Source organism: Simochromis diagramma, unplaced genomic scaffold, assembly GCF_900408965.1.
Source record: "Simochromis diagramma unplaced genomic scaffold, fSimDia1.1 OVJJ01000419.1, whole genome shotgun sequence".
NCBI lineage: Eukaryota > Metazoa > Chordata > Actinopteri > Cichliformes > Cichlidae > Simochromis > Simochromis diagramma.
This window is the reverse complement of record NW_024387244.1, coordinates 4,983,400-5,004,068: the sequence shown is the minus strand read 5'-3', so window position 1 is coordinate 5,004,068 and position 20,669 is coordinate 4,983,400. Positions and strand designations below refer to the sequence as shown.

Genomic DNA, 20,669 nt, shown 5'->3' with positions numbered 1-20,669 from the left:
ATGCTCGTGAATTTATGGAAGCTGCCTTGGGGACAGGTGCGCAGGAGTCTAACACAGAGCAGGCCTTCAAAGTGATGGCAACTGGATCCCTGCCAGCATTTCCTCTGCAGGACACCACGAGGGGTGTGAACATGTGTGCATATGTTTATCATACATTCTCAACCTTCCAAATCTGTGCTGTGACATCCACAGCAAAGATTCAAAGTCAAATGGCCCCTCTGCCAGGTTGCTCACATCTATTGTGTTACGGGTGAAGAGTGCCTGAATGTTTTCAAGTCTTCTTGTGGAAAATTTTTACTGCCATTGCCACAGTTTCAGCCCAATCTGATTCTTTCCAGTGAAAGGCTTTATAGAAAGCATCCTCCCAGTCCAAACTCCTCACCTTTCTCACACCCTCGGAGACTGGATGCGTGTGTGCGCGCGGGAAGGCTTTTTTGTGTGCATTTCCACCTTATACTGTGCATTTCTGTGCAAGTGTGTGTGGCTATTGTCTGCCAGTGCTCCAGCAGGGGCTTCAAAGTGAATTATTCATGCGAGATTTGAATACATGCAAATGGTTCACTCCCCTCCCTTGGCACAGATCCAGGTTACCTATGGCAACGGCGCCTTCAAGAAGCATCCTTCCACCCCTCCTCCTCCTCTTCTTCCTCCGCCCGCTTCTCTCAGGCACCCGCCCTCCAACCATGTTATCTAGCCAGTCGCATTGTTTCGACTATTGCAGTACCTGGGTGGGTGGCTGCACACTGTAGGGTGGCAGGATATCCCATAATTCATAGTCAAGGTCATAAAGGTAGGGAGGGTGGGCGAGAAAAGGTTGGCAGACGGAAAGAGGGCAGCATCCCTCCATCCAGCTCGGATGGGAAGTTCAGGAGACAACACCCAGCCGGCGGTGAAGAATAGAAACAGTTTTTGGGTGCCGAATAATGCGACAGACTGGGGACACACACACTCATATAATTCAGAGTTACTCAGAGCTCATGCGTACCCGCAGCACAAAAAAACAGGATAAGATGGAGGAAAGATTTGAACAAAGCACATCTTCTTTGCTTAAATATATTTGAGAAAACAGTTTAGAATTACAGCTAAAATGTAAAAGTTAAATATTAAAAATATAAATAGTATTGCAAAGTAATATTCTATCTCGAATCAGTTCCTTTTTTACAAAAGGTTTAGGTGAATGTATTTAAGACGTCACTTAAATTATGTTTTGTAATTTTTATTTAATTTTGTTTGTTTACTTACAACTGCTTTTCGTTTCTGGCTATTTTTCATTTGCTGAGTTATTTTACATTTTTTGTTGGGTTTTTTGTTTTGCTTTGTTTTGTAATAAAGTTTATTAAAATAATACAAACATTTTTAAAAATAAATAAAATTCCCAAATATTACATATAGAGAAAAGTTATACTGGGATCATATATTGAGGGAAAAGATACAGCACATCAAACATTTATACAGTGTTTAAGTATGTAATTAACCTTTTTGGGATTTATAATTTTAATTTCTCTATATTTTTTAACTGAATAAGTAACTAAGCTGCATGTATGTGTTAAATACAACTCATAAAATAACAGTGAAAAAGCTTCTAAATGAACAAGAGAACAGGTCAAGTTCAGGCCATGAGGTGATCAGAGCCTAAATATCCCCCATTATAGGCCAGGCTGTGCAGGGAAAGTAGCTGCTCAGTGCTGCCATCTACTGAAAGTAAAGGAAGACCAAGCAACACATATACTCACCCGCCACTTTATTAGGTACGCCTATTTACACGTCTCTGGGTCCACCACACCTGTTCGACTGGGGGAATTTCCCCACATAGCCGTCTATACGGTTCACAGAGAATGGTCACAAAAAAAGAAAATATCCAGTGGCAGTTCTACAGGCAAAAAATGCTTTGTTGATGTCAGAAGTAAGAGAAGGAAGACAGCAGTGACTCAAATAACCATTCAATACAACCAAGCACGCAGAAGAGCATCTCCCTGGGCTGAGTGCCACCACTGTCAACTATGAATGTTTTTCAAACTTGAAAAGCAGACGACTGGAAATACGATGCCTGGTCTGGTGTGAGTTCTGTTACTATTTTCGTATGATCAGGTTTTTGACATAAACAGCATGAAAGCACGGCTCCATCGATTCAAAGGTTCAAGGTCACTTAGTACCAGCTTCATATAGTTTAAATGCCGCAGCCTACCCGACCACAGGTGCAGCTCATGTCCATCCCTCTACAAGTACAGTCTACCCATCTTCTGATGGTGGCTTCAGCAAGAAAATGCACCATGTCACAAAGAACAAATCATCTCAAATGACAATGAGAATCAGTCAGCAGATCTCAATCTGATAAAGCACCTTTTGGATGTGGTGGAACCAAAGATTTGTATAATGGATGTGAAGCAGACAAATCTGCAGCAACTTATCAATATGGACCAAAATCTGTGAGGAATGTTTCCAGGTTCCTTTTTGAACCTGCACCATAATTAAAGCAGTTCTGAACGCAGAGAGAGTCCAGTAAGGTGTACCTGAAATGTCCAATAAGTGTTTTTAAGTCTATTTAAACTTTGATAAGTGACACAATAGACCAGTCTTTGAGGAACCCAATGTAAACAAAACACTTATGACAATGAAAAAGCATTTTATTGGTAATACAACCATTAGTGAAGGCTTTTCTTCAGCCATGTAAAACTGATCGAACATCAGTGATTTAAATCTGCTCTTGAATGCTGATGACAGCACCATTAGCTTTGCTTGTTACATGGCCCCCTCAAGTGGACAAAAGGATTCATTGCTTAGTGGTGTGGATGGACCCTTTAATGGAAAGACAATCTTAAAAAGAAAACACACACACACACACACACACACAAAAGAACTAAATTTACATCACTGGATATGATCCATCTTTGATATATCCATTTACTGTTTAATTTACTTTTATTTTAAAAAAAAGAAAAAAAAAAGAAGAAGACCAAGTTAAGTGTGTTATGTTTAGATTCTGAGTAAACAATGATTTACAAGCAAGTACAAGCAATGTGACAACAGTAAAGTAAAAAAGCAGAAATGTCAAGAACATGCAAATAACCCCAAAATCTGTCTTTTGTTTAGGTTTAAGGTTTGATTAACGTCCACTTATTAGACATAAGTACTATAAATTCACTGCACCTCAGTGCTGCATGGAAAGTGAAACTGCACAGTCCTGCTGACGTGATCACCCTCTTTCACTCCATCAGTCCACATTGGCACAGTTACACAATTTGATGAAATTCAAAGACAAAGAACACTGGGTACTCAGCCTTCATTACAAACAATACCTTATTTAATCAGGCTATTTAATATTAACGAAATGAAAGCGCTTATTTAAAATCAAAAGCTGTCTCCTAATTTAAAGGTTTCAAACTCATTGTGTTCTCTGTATTGATAATGGGTCAAACTGAAAGAACATTGCATGTTTAATAAAGTGCAAATATTTTCTCCATACGGATGCAATCAAAAACACACCTGGCTGTTCACTGCTTTAACCTTCACAAAGGTATTATGATTTCACAACAAAGCTCAGATTGTGTGAACAATTTCAAAATACTTTTTTGTCTCTTCGCTTTCTTTGAAAGTGCATTTTTCAAAGTCTGAGATTAAAGCCTATCTGTGTGAACAGCAGATCTCCTGTCCATTCTTCTGACATCCTGCCTTAAGGGAACAGGGGTGTGCAACACAATAGTCCTGCAGAGGCCAGAGACATATTATTGCCATCCCAAAGACCTGACAACCTCTCTTATGCCAGTCTCATCTGTGCCATATGTTACGCCTACGTTGTTCCCACATGATTCAGTGGATAAAGTTGCCCATCTGGTGCAATTTGAGCAAAAGGTTGTGCGTAATGTCGAATGTGGTGAAACTTATCCCCACTGCAACGGGCCCTTTCACCCAGTTCATGCTCAGGCCTTTGTACAGTCCGCGTATAACTCCCTCGTGAGTCACGATCTCACGCATGGTTCCCAGAATGGTGCTGTAGGACGAACCGATAACTCCGGCTGTCTGCATGCGCCGACGTACCACATCCAGGGGGTACGACGCCGACTGTCCAATCAGGCCTGCACAGGCACCGAATGCCAAGCGCTCATAAGGGTAAGGCTGGGATCGCTTTGTCTTCTCTGAATTGAGAAAAACACCAACAGAGAAATGCATGAAAAAAATTGATAAGTGAAAAAACAGATGTATGTATGTTTTCCACTTTACTGATTTGAAACGAAAAAGCCTCAATGGTCAGTACCTGAATGTAATTTTTTGAGGGTCTCGTAGGTAAAGAAAGTAATTCCTGCATATGGGATAACACCTAAAATAGTGGGGGTGAAGCCTCGGTAAAGCGTCCTGACACCCTCCTCCTGGGAGATCCGCACAAAGACATGCATGATGTTACTGTACCTGTTGAAGGAACACATGGCAGGCAAGACATCATTTACCAAGCTGACACAAACCTTTTTGTGTTGTGTGATACTGTAACATTCAGCAAACAATGAAGTGTGCTTCATCCATTCCACTGGGAAAGACATGGTGAGGTACACTTTTGCGTGTTATCACAATTGTTAGGTACTTACATTTCTCTGGCAGTCACTGCCATCCTGGCTCGTACCATGTCCAGTGGATAGGTAAGCATAGCAGCAGTTGTACCAGCCAGAGACCCAGCCAGGAAACGTGGAAAAGGAGGCAGAGCTCTGAAACAACCAGGATAATAGTATACAGACAGAATGAGCAAACTAAAATCAAAGAAACACACTAATAATGCTAGAGGCTCTCTGATGCTGTATTTCAGCGTCAGAAATTTTGACCTGACGATGGGTCGGATTTGACAAAACTCTATTAAGAGTTTCAAGATACTGTAGATTGCCAGTCATAAGAACCCAATAACAAACAAAGTGAGTGATTTATAGTGACACAGCTAAAAACTAGACAGGCTTATAAACTGTAAATATAGTGTATGGATATAAATTGCTTACTCACTTGCCCTGGAAGCCGTAGCTGCTCCCCAGCAGTCTTTTGTACTGTTCATGTGAGCAGAACTGGATGGCAGCATAGGGCATGACCCTCACCATGGTCGCAGAGTTTCCCCTCCACAGACTGAACAGCCCACCCTCTATGTATGTAGAGTAAATGACCCTGAAAGCCTCCTAGATTAGGAACAAGGGTACAGTCCGGTCATGTTTTCCGCACCTAATCATCTTATCACGATCAGGATAACGACATTATATAGTCAAGCTAACCAAGCTTACGAAAATGTGTGCAACTTGAGAATAAGAACATATAGAATATTAGCGCTGCAGCAGTCTTCTAGCTAATGGTAGCATTCTTTATTACTGATTTATTTGCTGCTTATAAATCAAAAAAATAACATTATTTACTTTGCATGTTTTTGTGCTACCTAAATCAAAAATACTCTGCTGCTAATGTTTCAAAATGAAGAAAAGCAGGCGACTACTACTACTATGCTAAAATCCACAACACTCCTTTGTTTGTTATTTGTATTTTCTTATCATTACATTCATGAATTAACCTGCGTCAATCTGCAACTTATCAGTTCCTGACTCACTGATAGGACAGACGCCTGAACTCACCTTAGCTGAGAATCTCTTTGAGGACACTGTGAATAAACAACAGAGACACAGTGAACCTCAAGGCTAAAACATACACACTCTCCCACATAAGTTAAACATCTACTAAGAGGATTAGTAGTTAGTCAGGAACACTTAGCAAGAACTCTGGTACAAACAGAAAAACAGTGGCTGCATTTATGGTGACACCTAATACACAAAACAGAGGTTAAGTCGCTAGCATGCCAACCTATATTCTTTCCATATTTGCCACATTGTCACACTTACCTTGGAAAATTATTTTGGTGCGATCCAGAGGTGCAATAACTGTTTTGGCGACAGCTCCGGCAAACGCACCACATAACAGGGATTCCAGAGCAGACCAGCTAGGCCTCATATCCTGCTTGAAAACATTTTGTTATTTAGTGCTGACGTTACCATAACTTCCCATTTCTTCAAAATATTACGCTGGCTTTTAATGGAGGACCAAAAAAAAAGTTTAATTGTTTATCTGGGTTTATTTAGCTTTCTAATCCTCATGTACTGCATAAGAAACATCACATGTTTATTAGCACGCAGGCTCCCACGTTTATGCGACAGCAGAAATCCGCATTTTGGTTAGAGACAAAAATTTCACAGTTATGAAAGAATCACAAAAGGTAACAATTCACAAGACCAGGAGCTGTTTGTGTGTGCAAGACCGTGAAGTGAGTGGGACAGTTGAACCCAATAAACACTCCCAACTGATAAGAAGAGCATTTGAACTGAAGAAGAAAGATGCTGCATTATTACTATGATGATTGCAGATTTAACTGCTGTAATTTAACTTTAGCAAATAAAATAAAAATCTGTTTTTCAGGTTCAGTATTTTAAAACTGACTTTGTACTGGTGTTCAATAAGGAAACAAAAGCTTTAGGCCATTAAAAATCCACTATTACAGCAATCCTAACCATGTGAAACTACTGGAAATATGAATAATTATTCTGGTTACTCAATATTATCCACCCCATTGCTTTGTAAACAAAGACCAGCTTTGGATTATGTGGCAACTCTCTGCTATTTAAAGCACATAGCAGAAGACACTTGTCCTTCAGATGGTGTTATAAGGAAGACTGCACTAGATCTCACAATAACAACAGCACTTCCGTATAACTGAGCTGGATTTGAGAGAGTTACAAGGCAGGCTTTGTTTCAGGTTTTATCATGATCATAAATGAATATTTTGTTTTTATTTATTTATTTTCGCAGCTGGTGCCTTTAAAAAAATGCTGCTGTAATGCTCATCACCTGATGTGACTGACTAATAGATGACAGGCAGGATGTGATGATCACAGAGTGCAAAAATATTAGTTTGTATGCAGTTTTAAACGTGTTTATACACAGTCATTAGGCTCGATATGGACTCATATTTTGACTCTTCTTTTGTAAACAAGATGACTCAAACTTTAAATGCCAACCCCACCCTGGCATGCTCAAACACGACTGTATCATCAATCACCTGTTTTCAAGATTAAGGCATGAATAGAAACAAATCCTCACCTTTGCTTGGCTGGCTGGTGGCAAAGTCAACACAGTGGCCTGAGCCACTGGCAGCCTGTGCTGACGGTCCTGCAAACGATGGGCCATGTCTCCCCTTTAAGGGTTACCAAGGGCTGCCAAACACCCGACTGCTCATTCAATAAAGAAAAGAAAACACTGCAGACAAAGAGAAATATAGAGAAATATGTCAAGGATATGACAGCTGAGTTCAACACTACACAGCCCCTTGTGTCGCAGTCCCTCTCTATATGTACTTGACGCGAGTACGTGCTTGCACGCACGCCCATGTTCTGCACAAACAGTCTGGCTTGTAAACAGAGTATTGCATTACCGAGGATCGATCCATCGCTATTCTCCATCATTGATCCGAGTAATACTAATCATCACACTTGCTGATTATTCTCTAAAACTGACCCAACAACTTAGTGACCGCACCTCGAATCAAATGAATAAACTGCGCCTTATCCATACAAACAGTGCATAAACAAGCTTGTGTCTGTGCAGTTAAATCTATTTGCACGACGACTGATTATCTCATTTGTTACCTTCGTCTGTGTTCAAAAAGAACTCCGTGTTTGGAAATCTTCGACGTGATAAATCAGTCTGACCTGGTGTCTGATGCACACATGTGTTGTGTTCTCGCACAAACTTGAACCTTGAACACGCTTCGAGGTCTTTCTGCACGTCTTCTCACGATGTTGACGTTTCTGGAGATGGCTATTAAAAAAATACACAAGTGTCAAGCAGCGCAAAGGGTGTTAATCCTTTAAAAATGACGTCTGGGTCAAAACTGCACTCGGAGCAGCACCCTGCTTCTACGCAGGAGATTATTTAGGCTTTTCAGCGTCTTAAAGAAAAAAATTGGGACGGCTTATAACATTATTTTGACTACAATACCCAAGAGCTAATATAGGTGTTGTAGTAAAGTCTCGCGAGATTGGCCACAACATTGGGTTGCCAGGTTTTGCCAACATTTTTAATAGTCACTACATTTTTGTACATTGTGTACATTTTCTTTTCCTTTTTTTTTGACGTTTAAATTCTGTTACAATCATTTTCTTCATCGCCTTTGTGTCCCGTTTAATTTAGTTTATTGGAAAAAAAATGTTTACATTCTTCAAGAATATTTGTTTGGACTGCTCAGTTTACCTAACTAACATGCTCAAACATATAAAAAACTAAAACAAAAGGCAGGAATAATCAAATGTGCTGTTTGGAAATGGGCTCAAATACTTACCACAACTCCAAATTGACTGATTAATTAATCTACTGATCAGTTGATCCCCCCGGGAAACAACTTACCCCCTAAATAACTTACTGCATGTCAACTTAGAAGAAATATTTTTTGTGTTGTGAGGTCACATGGGCGCTTGGAATAGCTGTGTTTGATATGTAAAGCCATACTTTGTCAGGCACAGGGAAAGAAAACTTAATATATTGAATAAGAGTAATACATCACAAGTTACAGCCTGATATTGATATTTAAGCAACGGTGTCTGAAGTAAAATGCAATTAGATAAAGTATTTACTTCTAATAAACTCATCGTGATTTTAGTTCGTAGTCAAACATAATTTAAGGTTTACTAAACAGTGTAAACGAAACAGGAGTAGTGAGCAGCTCTTTCTACATGGCCGAACCTGGCAACCCGCCAGTCTGGCCGTAGCGCTGAAAAACTTGTTGTTGTCTGGGAAAATGGCGTCAAACGTAGAGGCCCCGGAGCGCTGGTACCTCGCCCTTTTAGGCTTTGCGGAGCATTTCCGAACTTCCAGTCCGCCTAAAATACGACTCTGTGTGCACTGTCTACAGGCCGTGTTTCAGTTTAAGCCCCCGCAGAGGATCGAAGCTAGAACACATCTTCAGCTTGGCTCGGTTCTCTACCACCACACCAAGAACAGCGAGCTGGCCCGCAACCACTTGGAGAAAGCGGTGAGGGACGTTTGATCTGGGAAAGAGCGGGGATGCTGCGGAGAAGGGGACGGGTGTAGGCCGCAGGGAGCGAAAACGGTGAACGGCGGAAGTCTTTAAATCGCTGTTTATTCGGGAAGGTTTGATTCGTAAATGGATGAAGAAATAACGTCAGTTCGTGTCTGATTTGATCAGCTGTTTGTTAGATAGCCACCCGAGTCTTAGACTTTCGCTCTTTCTTTGCTGTTAGCTTAAAAAGCTACTATCAGCGTTTAATGTTGTCAGAAACGACAGCAAATGCGACGCCGCCAACATTTTCTGTCTTTTGCTTTGCAGTGGTATATATCTCAGCAAGTTCCTCAGTTTGAAGATGTCAAGTTTGAAGCTGCCAGCATTTTGTCAGAACTCTTTTGCCAACAGGTAAGCCATTCTAATTCAAGGTAAGGTCATTATAATTTTTGTTTGTTTTTTACTGCTTATCGTAGGACATTTTAATTTCTGTATTTAAAAAACAGATATGCCTTGTGGTCTTTGTTATTGACTTTTAACTATTGATTCTGCAAATTGATTTTCAGAATTTGGTGGACTCTGCAAAACCCCTGCTGCGCAAAGCCATCCAGATTTCACAACAAACACCATACTGGCACTGCAGATTGTTGTTCCAGCTGGCGGTATGTATTAAGTACAATGAGTATCAATGTTTCCCCCTAGGGTATTACTTTACTCATGCGAGATATTTTGATAAGCAGGTATAATAGTGTTCTCTTAATATTAATAAACGTAATAAATCCAATATGAGAGCTTTTTGAACTATATTGGTTAGAGTCTAGAGTTTGTGTCTATAATAAAAAAACAAAAACAAAAGCAAAACGTCCCAGTAGATAACTGTGTTCTTTCATTGTTTTCATTTATTCATTGTTTATTAATTGTGTCTCTTAGCAACTTCATACACTGGAGAAAGACTTGGTGTCAGCATGTGACCTTTTGGGAGTTGGAGCTGAGTACGCCCGAGTGGTGGGCTCCGAATATACCAGGTAAATAGATGTACCTGTCTTCTGTTAATTGCATTCAAGGCTTTGAGCGGGTAGCTGGCGGTTTCTTATGTCTCCTAAAAAGTTTAGTCATGAGAAAGTGGACTATGAAACTCTTGACAACACAGCTGACACAGTCCTACTTTGCCACAGACACTGGTGCGTAATAGAGGAAATGTCATACATGTTTGTCAGATTTTTATATTTAAACTCTATGTTTGTGTTCAGTTTACTTTGATGATGTAAACAATATACAGGAGTTCATTTACCAAAGAATTATGCAAAATAATGCCAAATACATTTCATAATCGCTTAACCTGTTCTGAGTCACGTCCATATTTGCTCAGACATAGAAACAGGTATTGTGTTAACAGAAATAAAGTATTAGTGAAGTAAGGAAACAAAAATCAGATTGTCTGTCTTCCTAAAGTCACCTGACTTGTTCTTGCTTTTTAGGGCATTGTTTCTCCTTAGTAAAGGAATGGTGAGTATTTTGTCATACTTCACTTTGTAGGGCTATAGAGTTGTAATACACACTATATTAAATAGTGCATACAATAACAGTTTGTTTTGTTGTTGTTTTGTTTCAGGGTTTATTTGTTTGTTTTTAACACAATGCTAATGGCATTACAGTGCAAGTTAAAATAAACAAAAAACATTTTTGATTGTGTTAATATTGTCCAATCTTCTAGTTGCTGCTAATGGAGAGGAAGCTTGGGGAGGTGCATCCTCTTCTCACACTATGTGGAACTATAGTGGAAAACTGGCAGGGAAACCCAATCCAGAAGGAGTCTCTGAGGGTCTTCTTCCTTGTGCTACAGGTCACACACTACCTGGATGCTGGACAGGTAAGAGGAAATTGTGTTAAGCAAAAACACTTGGAAAAACAAGGCTTGCTACTCTGCAATTATTCTGTTATCTGAATAAATGTGGAGGGAGCCATAACTTCAACTTTAGTGGTTATTAGGACATTAAAAACTGTTACATTTAATTAAAAACTAGTTAATAAGGTTTAAAAGCTTGTTAAAGCCTTACTAAACGCTCAGTCCTGAATGCTGACATTATAAGTGTTTCTGTGTTATCCCACCAGAGCACTGGGATAAGATTTATTTAATGGTTACGGTAACAAAACTGAAACAAAACTCAACAAATGTCTGCCCATTGCACAGACTGCATGCATGGGTCAGTGCAATTGACAGCTGCAGTATTTACCGTTTCAGAGTCCTGCCAGAGATTTCTGTTGCAGATTATTTTTAAGCTTTGTAAGCTATGTTTCTCCTGTAACATCGGTAGGATCATGAAAGTTTTAATGTTCATGCATTCAAATGTTGATTTTAGTGGCATAGGTAGAGGTATAACTGTGTGCTAAATGCTACAAAGAGGTATGACAGATATTAATGAACATTTCCAGGTGAAGAGCGTGAAGCCGTGTTTGAAGCAGCTGCAGCAGTGTATCCAAACCATCTCCACACTCCATGATGATGAGATTCTGCCGAGCAACCCAGCTGACTTGTTCCACTGGCTGCCCAAGGAACATATGTGTGTCCTCGTATATTTGGTAATGGCGCGTTTCTTTCCGTAACTTGAAATTCGCTTAAAGTTTTAACCTCAGCATGACTTTTAGAGGTTGGTTTTTTATTTTTAATGTATATAGTCCGTTTTGGTTGTCCTCCAGTTTATGACCCTGTTTACACTTGGCTTTAAGTGGCTGATGTGATGTGTTTGCATCTTGGGGAGTCGCATCACAAATGGGTTTTAGAAAAGTGTAAATTACCACAAATATGCAATTTTTTTTAATTTTTTTTTATTTTTATTTTTTTTATATTCGCTTCATTTACTTAAACCATTTGCCAGAGTGGACTGGAACACATATAACCGTATATATTTTGTAGTATAAACACTATTAAGTCTCCAAAAAGGACATAAGAGGAAAATCTGTGATAAATGTGGGATCTAATGATCCTTATTTGTCTTGTTTCTGCACTCCTTTGAAAGTTGCAAAATTCTTTATTGTAAAAGTTTGATTACCAATAAATCTAGTCCTTGACCAGTGATAGCCAGACGTTAAAACTCCACAGGACAAACTCCTAATGCGTCAGTGGAACACATGATAGCAAAAGATTTAAATATTCTGTCTGCTTGTAGTCAGATGGCCTGAGATCGTTAACAGTCCAAGGCAAACATCTGCTGTAAAATGTTTTTCAACTGCTGACAGATATTTCCAGCTGGTTTGCAGGTAATTTGTAGTTTTAATTTGCAGTGGAAACGCAACTACATTTAAAAATGTAGATATCAAAAGCGTAGAGCTTGAAAGCTTCTGGGACTACAGTTTGGGGAGAGGGAACCCCCCCCCCCCCCCCCCCCATATTAGTGCTTTGCAAGGGATTTGACTGTACTGTTAACTGTATTTTCTTTTCATTTTACAGGTGACAGTCATGCACTCCATGCAAGCAGGCTATCTGGAGAAAGCCCAGAAGTACACAGACAAAGCTCTTATGCAACTAGAGAAGCTAAAAAGTGAGTTAAAATATTCACACTGTTTATAAAACAAACAGAAAACACACCTGTACACTACACTACTACTTTTGTAAATTTTGTCCTTTGTGTCTTTTATGCTCCAGTGTTGGACTGCAGCCCTATCCTATCTACCTTTCAAGTCATTCTACTGGAACACATAATCATGTGCCGACTTGTCACAGGCCACAAGGCCACTGCATTACAAGAGGTATATTGTTTCTGTTTCTATGGCCAGTTTTTGAGTTTTGTTTTCTATTTAAAGCATGCTCTTATCCTTCCTTCCTTTATCCCTGAACTCTTCTAGTGTATCTTTACAGAATTCGCTGTTCGAAAGAATGTTTTTATTTTTTATCTTTAATTGGACCCTTGGTGCAGCCCCTCTGTGCATCCTCTATATGAAGCAAGCCATTTGAAAACCACCTTTACTTAAGGCTGCTTTTCTTCTGATTAACTTCCCTGGAAACTGAGCATGTAGAGCAGCTTGACGACTGACTTTTTTTGTATAAACACTGACATCATTATTTCAAATTTTGGCCATTCTTAACATGTGCATGCATCATTTTGACAGTATATGTGGCAGAAAACAAGAAAAGTGTAATAGATTGACTTTGATATGTGCTCTGTTAAAAAGCATATAGTCATGTCCAGTGCCTTTGGAATCTTATTTTTGTTGCAGGTTATATTTTAAAATAATTTGCATATCTAAATGGTCCTGTGAAAACGAAGTCTCTGTTCTGTCTCTCTAGATTTCACAGGTGTGTCAGCTGTGCCAACAGTCCCCCAGGTTATTCACCAACCATGCTGCTCAGCTTCACACACTATTGGTGAGCATTTTCAGCCAAAACCCTTTTTAAGTTGTCTAAACTCTGTGCTTAATGAACGTGTTACCAATACCATATAAGACAAAAGTTACAGAACACGGCTTCAAATTTAAGGAACTATAAAAATGACTTGCAAAAAAAAAAAAAAAAGCTTTAGTCTTATTCCTGTTTTTTTTGGGTGAGGTTTTGCTGGGGTTTTTTTTTTTTTTTTTTCCAATAATAAGTCTAAAAGATCTCATCTTCTGTCCTTCCCATATCACAGGGTCTGTACTGTATCTCAGTAAACTGTATGGATAATGCAGAAGCACAGTTTACTACAGCTTTGCGGGTGAGTATGTGACAATTTGTTTGGTTTTCTTGGTTTTTTTTGGGGGGGTGGACACTCTTTCTTCAGTTGCTGTAACAGTTCTCGCATCTTCTCATCTTATAAGAAGCATTTAGACTGAACATTTCTAGGGACTCCCTGCGGGTAGCTAGCTACAGGGCAGCTCCCGCGAGAACTACATAGCTTACAGGTCTCTGTTATTTATTCTATTTTTTTTCCCCCTTATTGCACGTCCACCACCGATAGGAATGCTAATGTGACTTATTATCCAGTGGGTAGTTGACATAGCAACAGCTACAATAACAACAAGACGGAGGCCCTGAACATAGCTGTGTGCTTGTTGTTTGTCATGGGTTTGGTTATAATTACAGAGTTGGAAAGCAGATGTGTGGTTGAAAGCACTTAACATTAATGTAAAAAAAAAGTTAAAGTACCTTTTCCTTCAAAAGTTTTTAGAATTGTGAAAAAGTTCCTCCATTTCAAACGCTTCAATGCTGTCTTGCAGCGACTTCTTTTCTCATCTAAATTATGTCCACATGTCTTCTTGTGTTTCAGCTCACCACACACCAGGAACTGTGGACATACATTGTAACCAACTTGGCCAGCGTCTACATAAGGGAAGGCAACCGACACCAGGAGGTCAGTTCATAATAATGAGTTACGTCTTTTAATTACATTAGTGAAATGTAGTGGGCTGTGGGTTAATTCAATGCCTGGCTGAATAAATACTTTTGTCCTGTCCTCGTATACATGGTGTTGCCATTACGTTCTCCGTCCACCAGGGAGCACTGATGAGTTAAATGTTCAAAGGAAAAATGTTCATTCAGCATAGTTAGAACTACATCGTATCCCAGTTCTACCACATCTAGGAGATTAAAGTCATTTCAAAAATAAACATTATGGCTTTGAGACAAAGGGGCAAAAAAAGATTTGTTATTCAATTTGTAATGCTTAACATTCTTTTTTGTCTTTTTCTTAATTTCCTCAGCTGTACAGCCTTCTTGAGAGAATAAACCCAGACCATAACTTTCCCGTAAGGTAAGAGCCATGTTTTATGTTCAACACAAGAAAATACATGAAACGACAATATTAATTCAGACTCTGAAATATACACCCTTTGACTTTTCTCTTTTCATTCAGCTCCCACTGCCTCCGCGCTGCTGCCTTCTACATCAGGGGACTCCTGTCTTTCTTTCAGGGACGGTACAACGAGGCAAAGTATGGCACTTTTTTTTTCAAGCACGCACACCCAAAAACACACCCTGCACTGTTGCATAATTTTATTTCTTTGTCTTGAAGACGGTTCCTAAGAGAAACCTTGAAGATGTCTAATGCTGAGGATTTGAACAGACTGACGGCATGCTCCCTTGTTCTGCTGGGCCACATCTTCTACGTATTGGGCAACCACAGAGTAAGACTAAATACTTGGCAAATGGGGCTAATGCTCACACTAATGGTAACCTGATAGATCTGAAGAACATGGTCACTAAATAGAACGTTTTATCTCCTATTTTTAAATCAGAACAAAGTAAGAAAAAAATGACTCACCTGTCTAATCTCATCCCCTTTTGCTGTTTAATGTTGCAGCTGGAGCCTCATTCGTTGAACTGTTTATACATTTTGCCCATAAAAGGAACAGAATGAACAGTGATACATTGTCTTGGTTTATGAAACTGCTCTCATATTCATCGCACTTAACCAAATTTGCTTGGACCCGTGATAGCCCATAACATTAGTTTGTGGCTACTGAGGCATTTGCTGGTCGATATAGAAAAGCATAGTTCTGCTTGTTAGTTGAGTCTCAGGCAAAGCAAAACAACTAACAGAGAAAGACTGCAATATGCACATGAATATTTTAAAATGTGAAATAAATGATTCAGTAATTTCTGGCGATCTCTGCTAAATATGTTTAAAAGCTGGCTCTTCCTCTGCTGATGGTTGTAGCTACAACCGTTTTAACATTTAGTTTCTTTGTCATTTGTGAGCAGATTTCTTTGTCATTTTGTTGATTGGAGGGTCCTCATTACTCTTGTACAAATAAATGAACATTGTATTTTTAAACCTACCCTTTTTTGCGTGCATGTCTTCAAATGAGGACTGGCTTTGCAGAAAATTTGCAATCATTTTCTAAATTTCTGTCTTTTCTGTAGGAAAGTAACAACATGGTTGTACCTGCAATGCAGCTGGCCAGCAAGATCCCAGACATGTCAGTTCAGCTCTGGTCTTCAGCACTGTTGAAAGGTAGAGAATGACTTTTTCCTGTTTCTCAGTAAAACATAATTTGTTATTTTAGAGCTGCACAGACAGTCTAATCCGTGTAGACTACTTGGCAAAACATTTTTGAGTTTATCACAGTTTCTTATAATACAAGCTTTGTTTAAAGGTTTTGACCATGTGCTGTACTTGCAGATTTGAACAAGGCTCTTGGGAACACCATGGATGCCCATGAAGCCGCCCAGATGCACCAGAACTTTTCCCAGCAGCTGCTACAGGACCACATCGCTGCCTGCAGCCTTCCTGAGCATAACCTCATCAGTGTACGCAAAGCAACTTGGTGTCCTAGGTTTATTGTTATCACACTGTGTTATTATTATTTTATCAAAATTTTCTTGCACCAAAAAGAAAAGAAGCTCTAAATCAACAAGATTATGACCTTAAAGGAAAATGACAAACACCATGATAAAAATATTTGGTATTTACATCTGGTTAATTTGCTCAAGCTCAATATTTCTATTATTGTTCATCTGTTGGCCAGAAATAAAAAGAACGTGCACAATGCATCTGTAAGCATCAGAACTTGGTCGTGATGTAACACGAGGGATGTGGTTGCGCTCAGTCTGCAGAAATATGGCACGTAAACAGTAGGTTTGACTGAATTAGTTGAAAAGGTAAATCGGCGAGTCAGTGGACAAATCACAGATTACAGCTTTGAATTATTAGCTTGGTAGGCTTTGAATAGAAAAGGATCAAATGCATTAAGATCCACCAGTGAGAAACTGATTTGTGGTCTCAGTAAAACCAGTGGAGAACTGGTCAAGTGTTAGTGCTGATAATTAATACATTTTAATTAATACTATTTAGACTCACTTGTTTACTAGCAATTGAGTCTAAACAGATGAGGAGAAGCTCGTATTGATCACATGGCTGACATAAATCTACATGTCTTTGCAGTGTTATGAGAGAGAGAGAGATGGAGACAGTTGCCTGACACAGTTTAAAGGTTCTTGTGTGGGAAATGCTACAAATAAGGCTGCAAGCGCTGTTGAACTATCAGAAAGCCAAAAATACCCATTACCATTTCCAAAATGGTATGCTAATGTTAGTTAACAATAGGCTTGTTGCTCGCTGTTTGAGTCATGATACCAACTAACTTGGAAGTTCCATCCATCTTCATCCGCTTTATCCAAGGCCGGGTCGCGGGGGCAGCAGCCTAAGCAGAACTTGGAAGTTCTCAAATGTTAAATAAGAACTTAAGAACGCACAAATTTTGCTATTTTTGTCAAGCTGAGTCTGATCGCTGACCACTGCTCTGGTTAACATTCAAACATTTTCGTCTGAGTCTTGATGTGTTGTAAAACATAAAATCCCGGATTAGCGTGTTACATTTAATTTTCAAGAAAAATGTAATCTTTTGATGATGATTTGCTGAGGAGCTGTGCTATTCAGCCAGGGAACCCGGTATGTTTATTGGATCTTTCAGTAAACATGATAGATGGATTTAGAGCTCTAGATAGATACAGGAAAAAGAAAAGTCTTTGAGATGATGTAATTCTTGTCCCTTTATTATATAATAAAATATTTCAAGAGATCTGTTTCAAAAATGTTTAAACGGTGACCTTGAATGGCCTTTTTGAGGCTAGGCGCTTTGGTGTATGGCTGCATTAACGGTTTACTTCCATCTCTCTTTCAGTGGACTGATGGCCCCCCTCCTGTCCAGATCCAAGCCCAAAACGGTCCAACCACCAGCCTTGCAAGCCTGTTATAAGGAACCTCCTGTCTAACATGTGACTGTTGATACTAAATTATCACAAGCAGCAAATTGATCCCTTCCAACCCGCTATCCAGACCACTGTAGCTTAAAAGGATTTTAACAGATGACAGTTTGGGCCTTCACTTTATCAGCTTCTGGAGATTTCTCCCTGATTGACTGCTATTATATTTTTTAATATTGTAGAAAAGTTACAACTGCAGTTGTACAGGTATTTCATGCTCTCTGTTGATTAAAGGAGTGAAGGACACATGGTAAAAGGCTTCTTTGCCCTTCACTACATTTGCCAGGACTCTTTTCCATTTGCTGGAAAAACAAGAGGAGAGATGTGGGCAGTAAAGAAATGTAGAAGAAATTAATTTATTCATCTTGCTATTTTTGTAACTGTTGGTAAATATTTTACATCTTGCCTTTTTTGTATGAATACTGTTTTGTTTTTTTTGTTTTTTCTTGCATGAAAGTTACTGATGCAGATTCCTTGTATAATAGTTTTTGACCTGCTAACAATAAACTCTTGGTAGATAACTTTTTTGCACAAAATCCACAGTAGATAAAAATAGAAACCTTGTAATTTATTTTCACAGGATAATAATTTCGAAAAAGTTTCCTTCTGAGAATTGACAGTATACATTGCTGCAGAATCCACTGTGCAGAAGATGCTTGGTCTGTTAACAAACAGTGTTTAAATACTTATGTGATTTGGTGGCCACTAGGTTTGCCACATGCAGTTAAAAAAAAAGACAAACACATTAAGCAATGTATTTTTGGAAGTTGCATAATATATAAATTCCTGTAGATGTATTACTTTTTACAAATCATGTTTTAACTTTTGGAGCCTTCAATAATCTTCAGATATCACAAAAAAAGAATTTATTTTATTTTGTTCTATTTTAATTTGTCATGATAGTTCCACTAAGGGGTTTCTTTACAGTATGTTTGTATAGATTTGCCACTTGTTGAACCTTTTATTGTACAGTGACGTTTTATAAAGTCAATTTAGTAAAGTGTGATATGTATTATTTTAGCTAACCTGTGTAGGTATCTTGATGCTTGGTATTTAAAGCACTCTGTAAGGACACAGTTTAAGCTTGAGTACTTGCTATGTTCTATCCAGTTCCTATGTTTTTAATTCTTACATTGTTTTCAATAATTTTCCAATAAAAATATGATTGAAATTTTGTAATTGACTGTTTTACCTCACTTTATAGACATTACATTCATTGACTTGTGCTGCTAGAAGTGCTGGGTGTGCTAGAGTTAATTGTATTGAATGGTAATGCATTGTTTGCATATTTTATATGCTTTTAGGTAGTAGGAAGCAAAGCTAGGCCTTATGCCACATACACCCAATCACCCACAATGTCAAAACCACTTCTCTAATTTTGTGTAGTTCCCCCTGGTGCAGCTTTGATAGTTACTTATGACACACTGGGATGTGAGTGTAATTTCTCTGGGGTGTCCTCTGGATGTTGGCAGTGAATTCTCTGGATCATCCTTGGTTTGGGCTCATCAGTTGGCTCCTCAGTCAACTACTCAATCCACGCCTTGGACTTGTTTTATTCTTCCTTAAAACTTTCCTAAGTACTTTTTGCAGTGTGCTGGGTTTATGGTGAGGGTGCTTGCTCTACAGCAATGTTTAGGGTGCAAGGTGTCAAAGTAACATCCACATGACATGCCATGTAATAAATGCTTTCCCAGAACAATAATTTGTCAGTGTTACCTATAGTTTGTTGTAGTGGTAAGAGTTGGTGTTAGTCTGTTTTATTACTAACCCTTCGATGGTGCTAAGGTTTTCGTTCAATGTAATTTCAGAATTAAAAAAAATAAAATGTAGCTTTTAGCACTTTTACCTAAAATAATTCTTATAAACATTTTCCCAAATTTCTAAACTAAAACTGCCACTCCTTTTTTGTCTGACTATAAGACTGAATATGGCTCCTGCAATCTCACTGGAAAAATGTTCATTTGCACCTCTCAGAAGTGTCTTTAACAAGTTATGAGGCCTGTGTGTAGCTAAGTATAATCTTACTCATGTATCTATCCTTTGGGATTTTCAAAGCACAAATTCAAAGCATGACAAATGCTTGACTTTAACTAGGATTAACTGTGTAGCTATCCAACTTGTAAGGACCTTTGTACCTACATCTCTTCCTGCACCTGTTTAATTAGTTAATATAGAAAAGTGTGACAAGACAAGGTGGCTGCTTCTGTGACTCTTTTGCTGCATGTAACAGCGCCTGTAGAGCAGCTGAAATAGTGATAAACTTGGAAAAAAACACATTGTGGTCACTATTATCCCACAGATGAAATGACAGTCAGAGGGGATTATTATGAGGTCAGTTTAAACAGGCCTGCATGCTTACAGTTAAAGGGGATACCATTATAAACTCACACAACAGCTCCAAAGCTTATGGCAGTAGATTAGTAGCCTGGGTAATCTTTGTCACATGATGTGCTTCTGCCTCTGGACTGTACTTCAGCAATTGGCTAACCCAGAGAACCTCAGAAATGAGCAGTCTGAAAGAGCAGGAACTAGCCTGTATAGTGAAACACCTATATCTGTTCAGACTCACCATAAAAAGGATGGCACAATCTGTTTTTGCTGTGAATCCCACTGTAGAAGCTGACTATTAAAGGTATCTTTGTGAAATATAAAATCACTTTTAGAATATTTTCTCTGAAAGTAAAACTGTTTCCAACCTTGTTAGGGACATGTTAGGGACATGTTAGGGACATGCTGTCTCTTTTTGTGTGTGAAAGCTTTAGAAAATATTTACTGAATAATTTTTATTTATTCTCTGAAGAATAGAAAGTCTTTTGCGAATCTTCCCCGAAGGGTTTTAACTGTTGAACGGAAGTAAACTTCCAAGAACGTTTTGTTTTCTTTTGTTTGGTTTTGTTTTGTTAGACTTTCAGATGACCTCTGGGGAGTTTTGCTGCTGAAAAATATGACCTTCAGGAAACGTTCCAGGAA

At 38.8% G+C, this 20,669-nt stretch overlaps 2 protein-coding genes across 3 annotated transcripts; one reads left to right on the top strand and one right to left on the bottom strand.

Moving 5' to 3' along the window:
- Window positions 1–2,603: 2,603 nt before the first annotated feature.
- On the bottom strand, window positions 2,604–7,988 carry LOC120747189 (mitochondrial coenzyme A transporter SLC25A42-like). Of its 2 annotated transcripts, none has more exons than XM_040052871.1 (8): window positions 7,653–7,988; window positions 7,108–7,263; window positions 5,856–5,967; window positions 5,592–5,617; window positions 4,981–5,147; window positions 4,578–4,694; window positions 4,253–4,404; window positions 2,604–4,133 (listed from the first exon to the last, which is right to left on the bottom strand). In XM_040052871.1, the coding sequence occupies exons 2-8, from the start codon at window positions 7,192–7,194 to the stop codon at window positions 3,808–3,810; spliced, it is 987 nt and encodes a 328-aa protein (XP_039908805.1). In that variant the 5' UTR covers window positions 7,195–7,263; window positions 7,653–7,988; the 3' UTR covers window positions 2,604–3,807. The 2 variants fall into 2 exon arrangements, with proteins under 2 accessions (XP_039908805.1, XP_039908806.1); XM_040052872.1 differs by having other exon boundaries at window positions 7,763–7,988.
- A 787-nt stretch (window positions 7,989–8,775) lies between these two features.
- LOC120747188 (MAU2 chromatid cohesion factor homolog) lies at window positions 8,776–18,874 on the top strand. Its single transcript, XM_040052870.1, has 18 exons — window positions 8,776–9,034; window positions 9,350–9,433; window positions 9,589–9,684; window positions 9,953–10,047; window positions 10,501–10,528; window positions 10,737–10,892; window positions 11,456–11,602; window positions 12,471–12,561; window positions 12,666–12,769; window positions 13,308–13,385; window positions 13,645–13,710; window positions 14,263–14,346; window positions 14,696–14,745; window positions 14,848–14,925; window positions 15,007–15,118; window positions 15,858–15,948; window positions 16,117–16,244; window positions 17,618–18,874. The coding sequence occupies exons 1-18, from the start codon at window positions 8,801–8,803 to the stop codon at window positions 17,690–17,692; spliced, it is 1,797 nt and encodes a 598-aa protein (XP_039908804.1). The 5' UTR covers window positions 8,776–8,800; the 3' UTR covers window positions 17,693–18,874.
- Window positions 18,875–20,669: the final 1,795 nt, after the last annotated feature.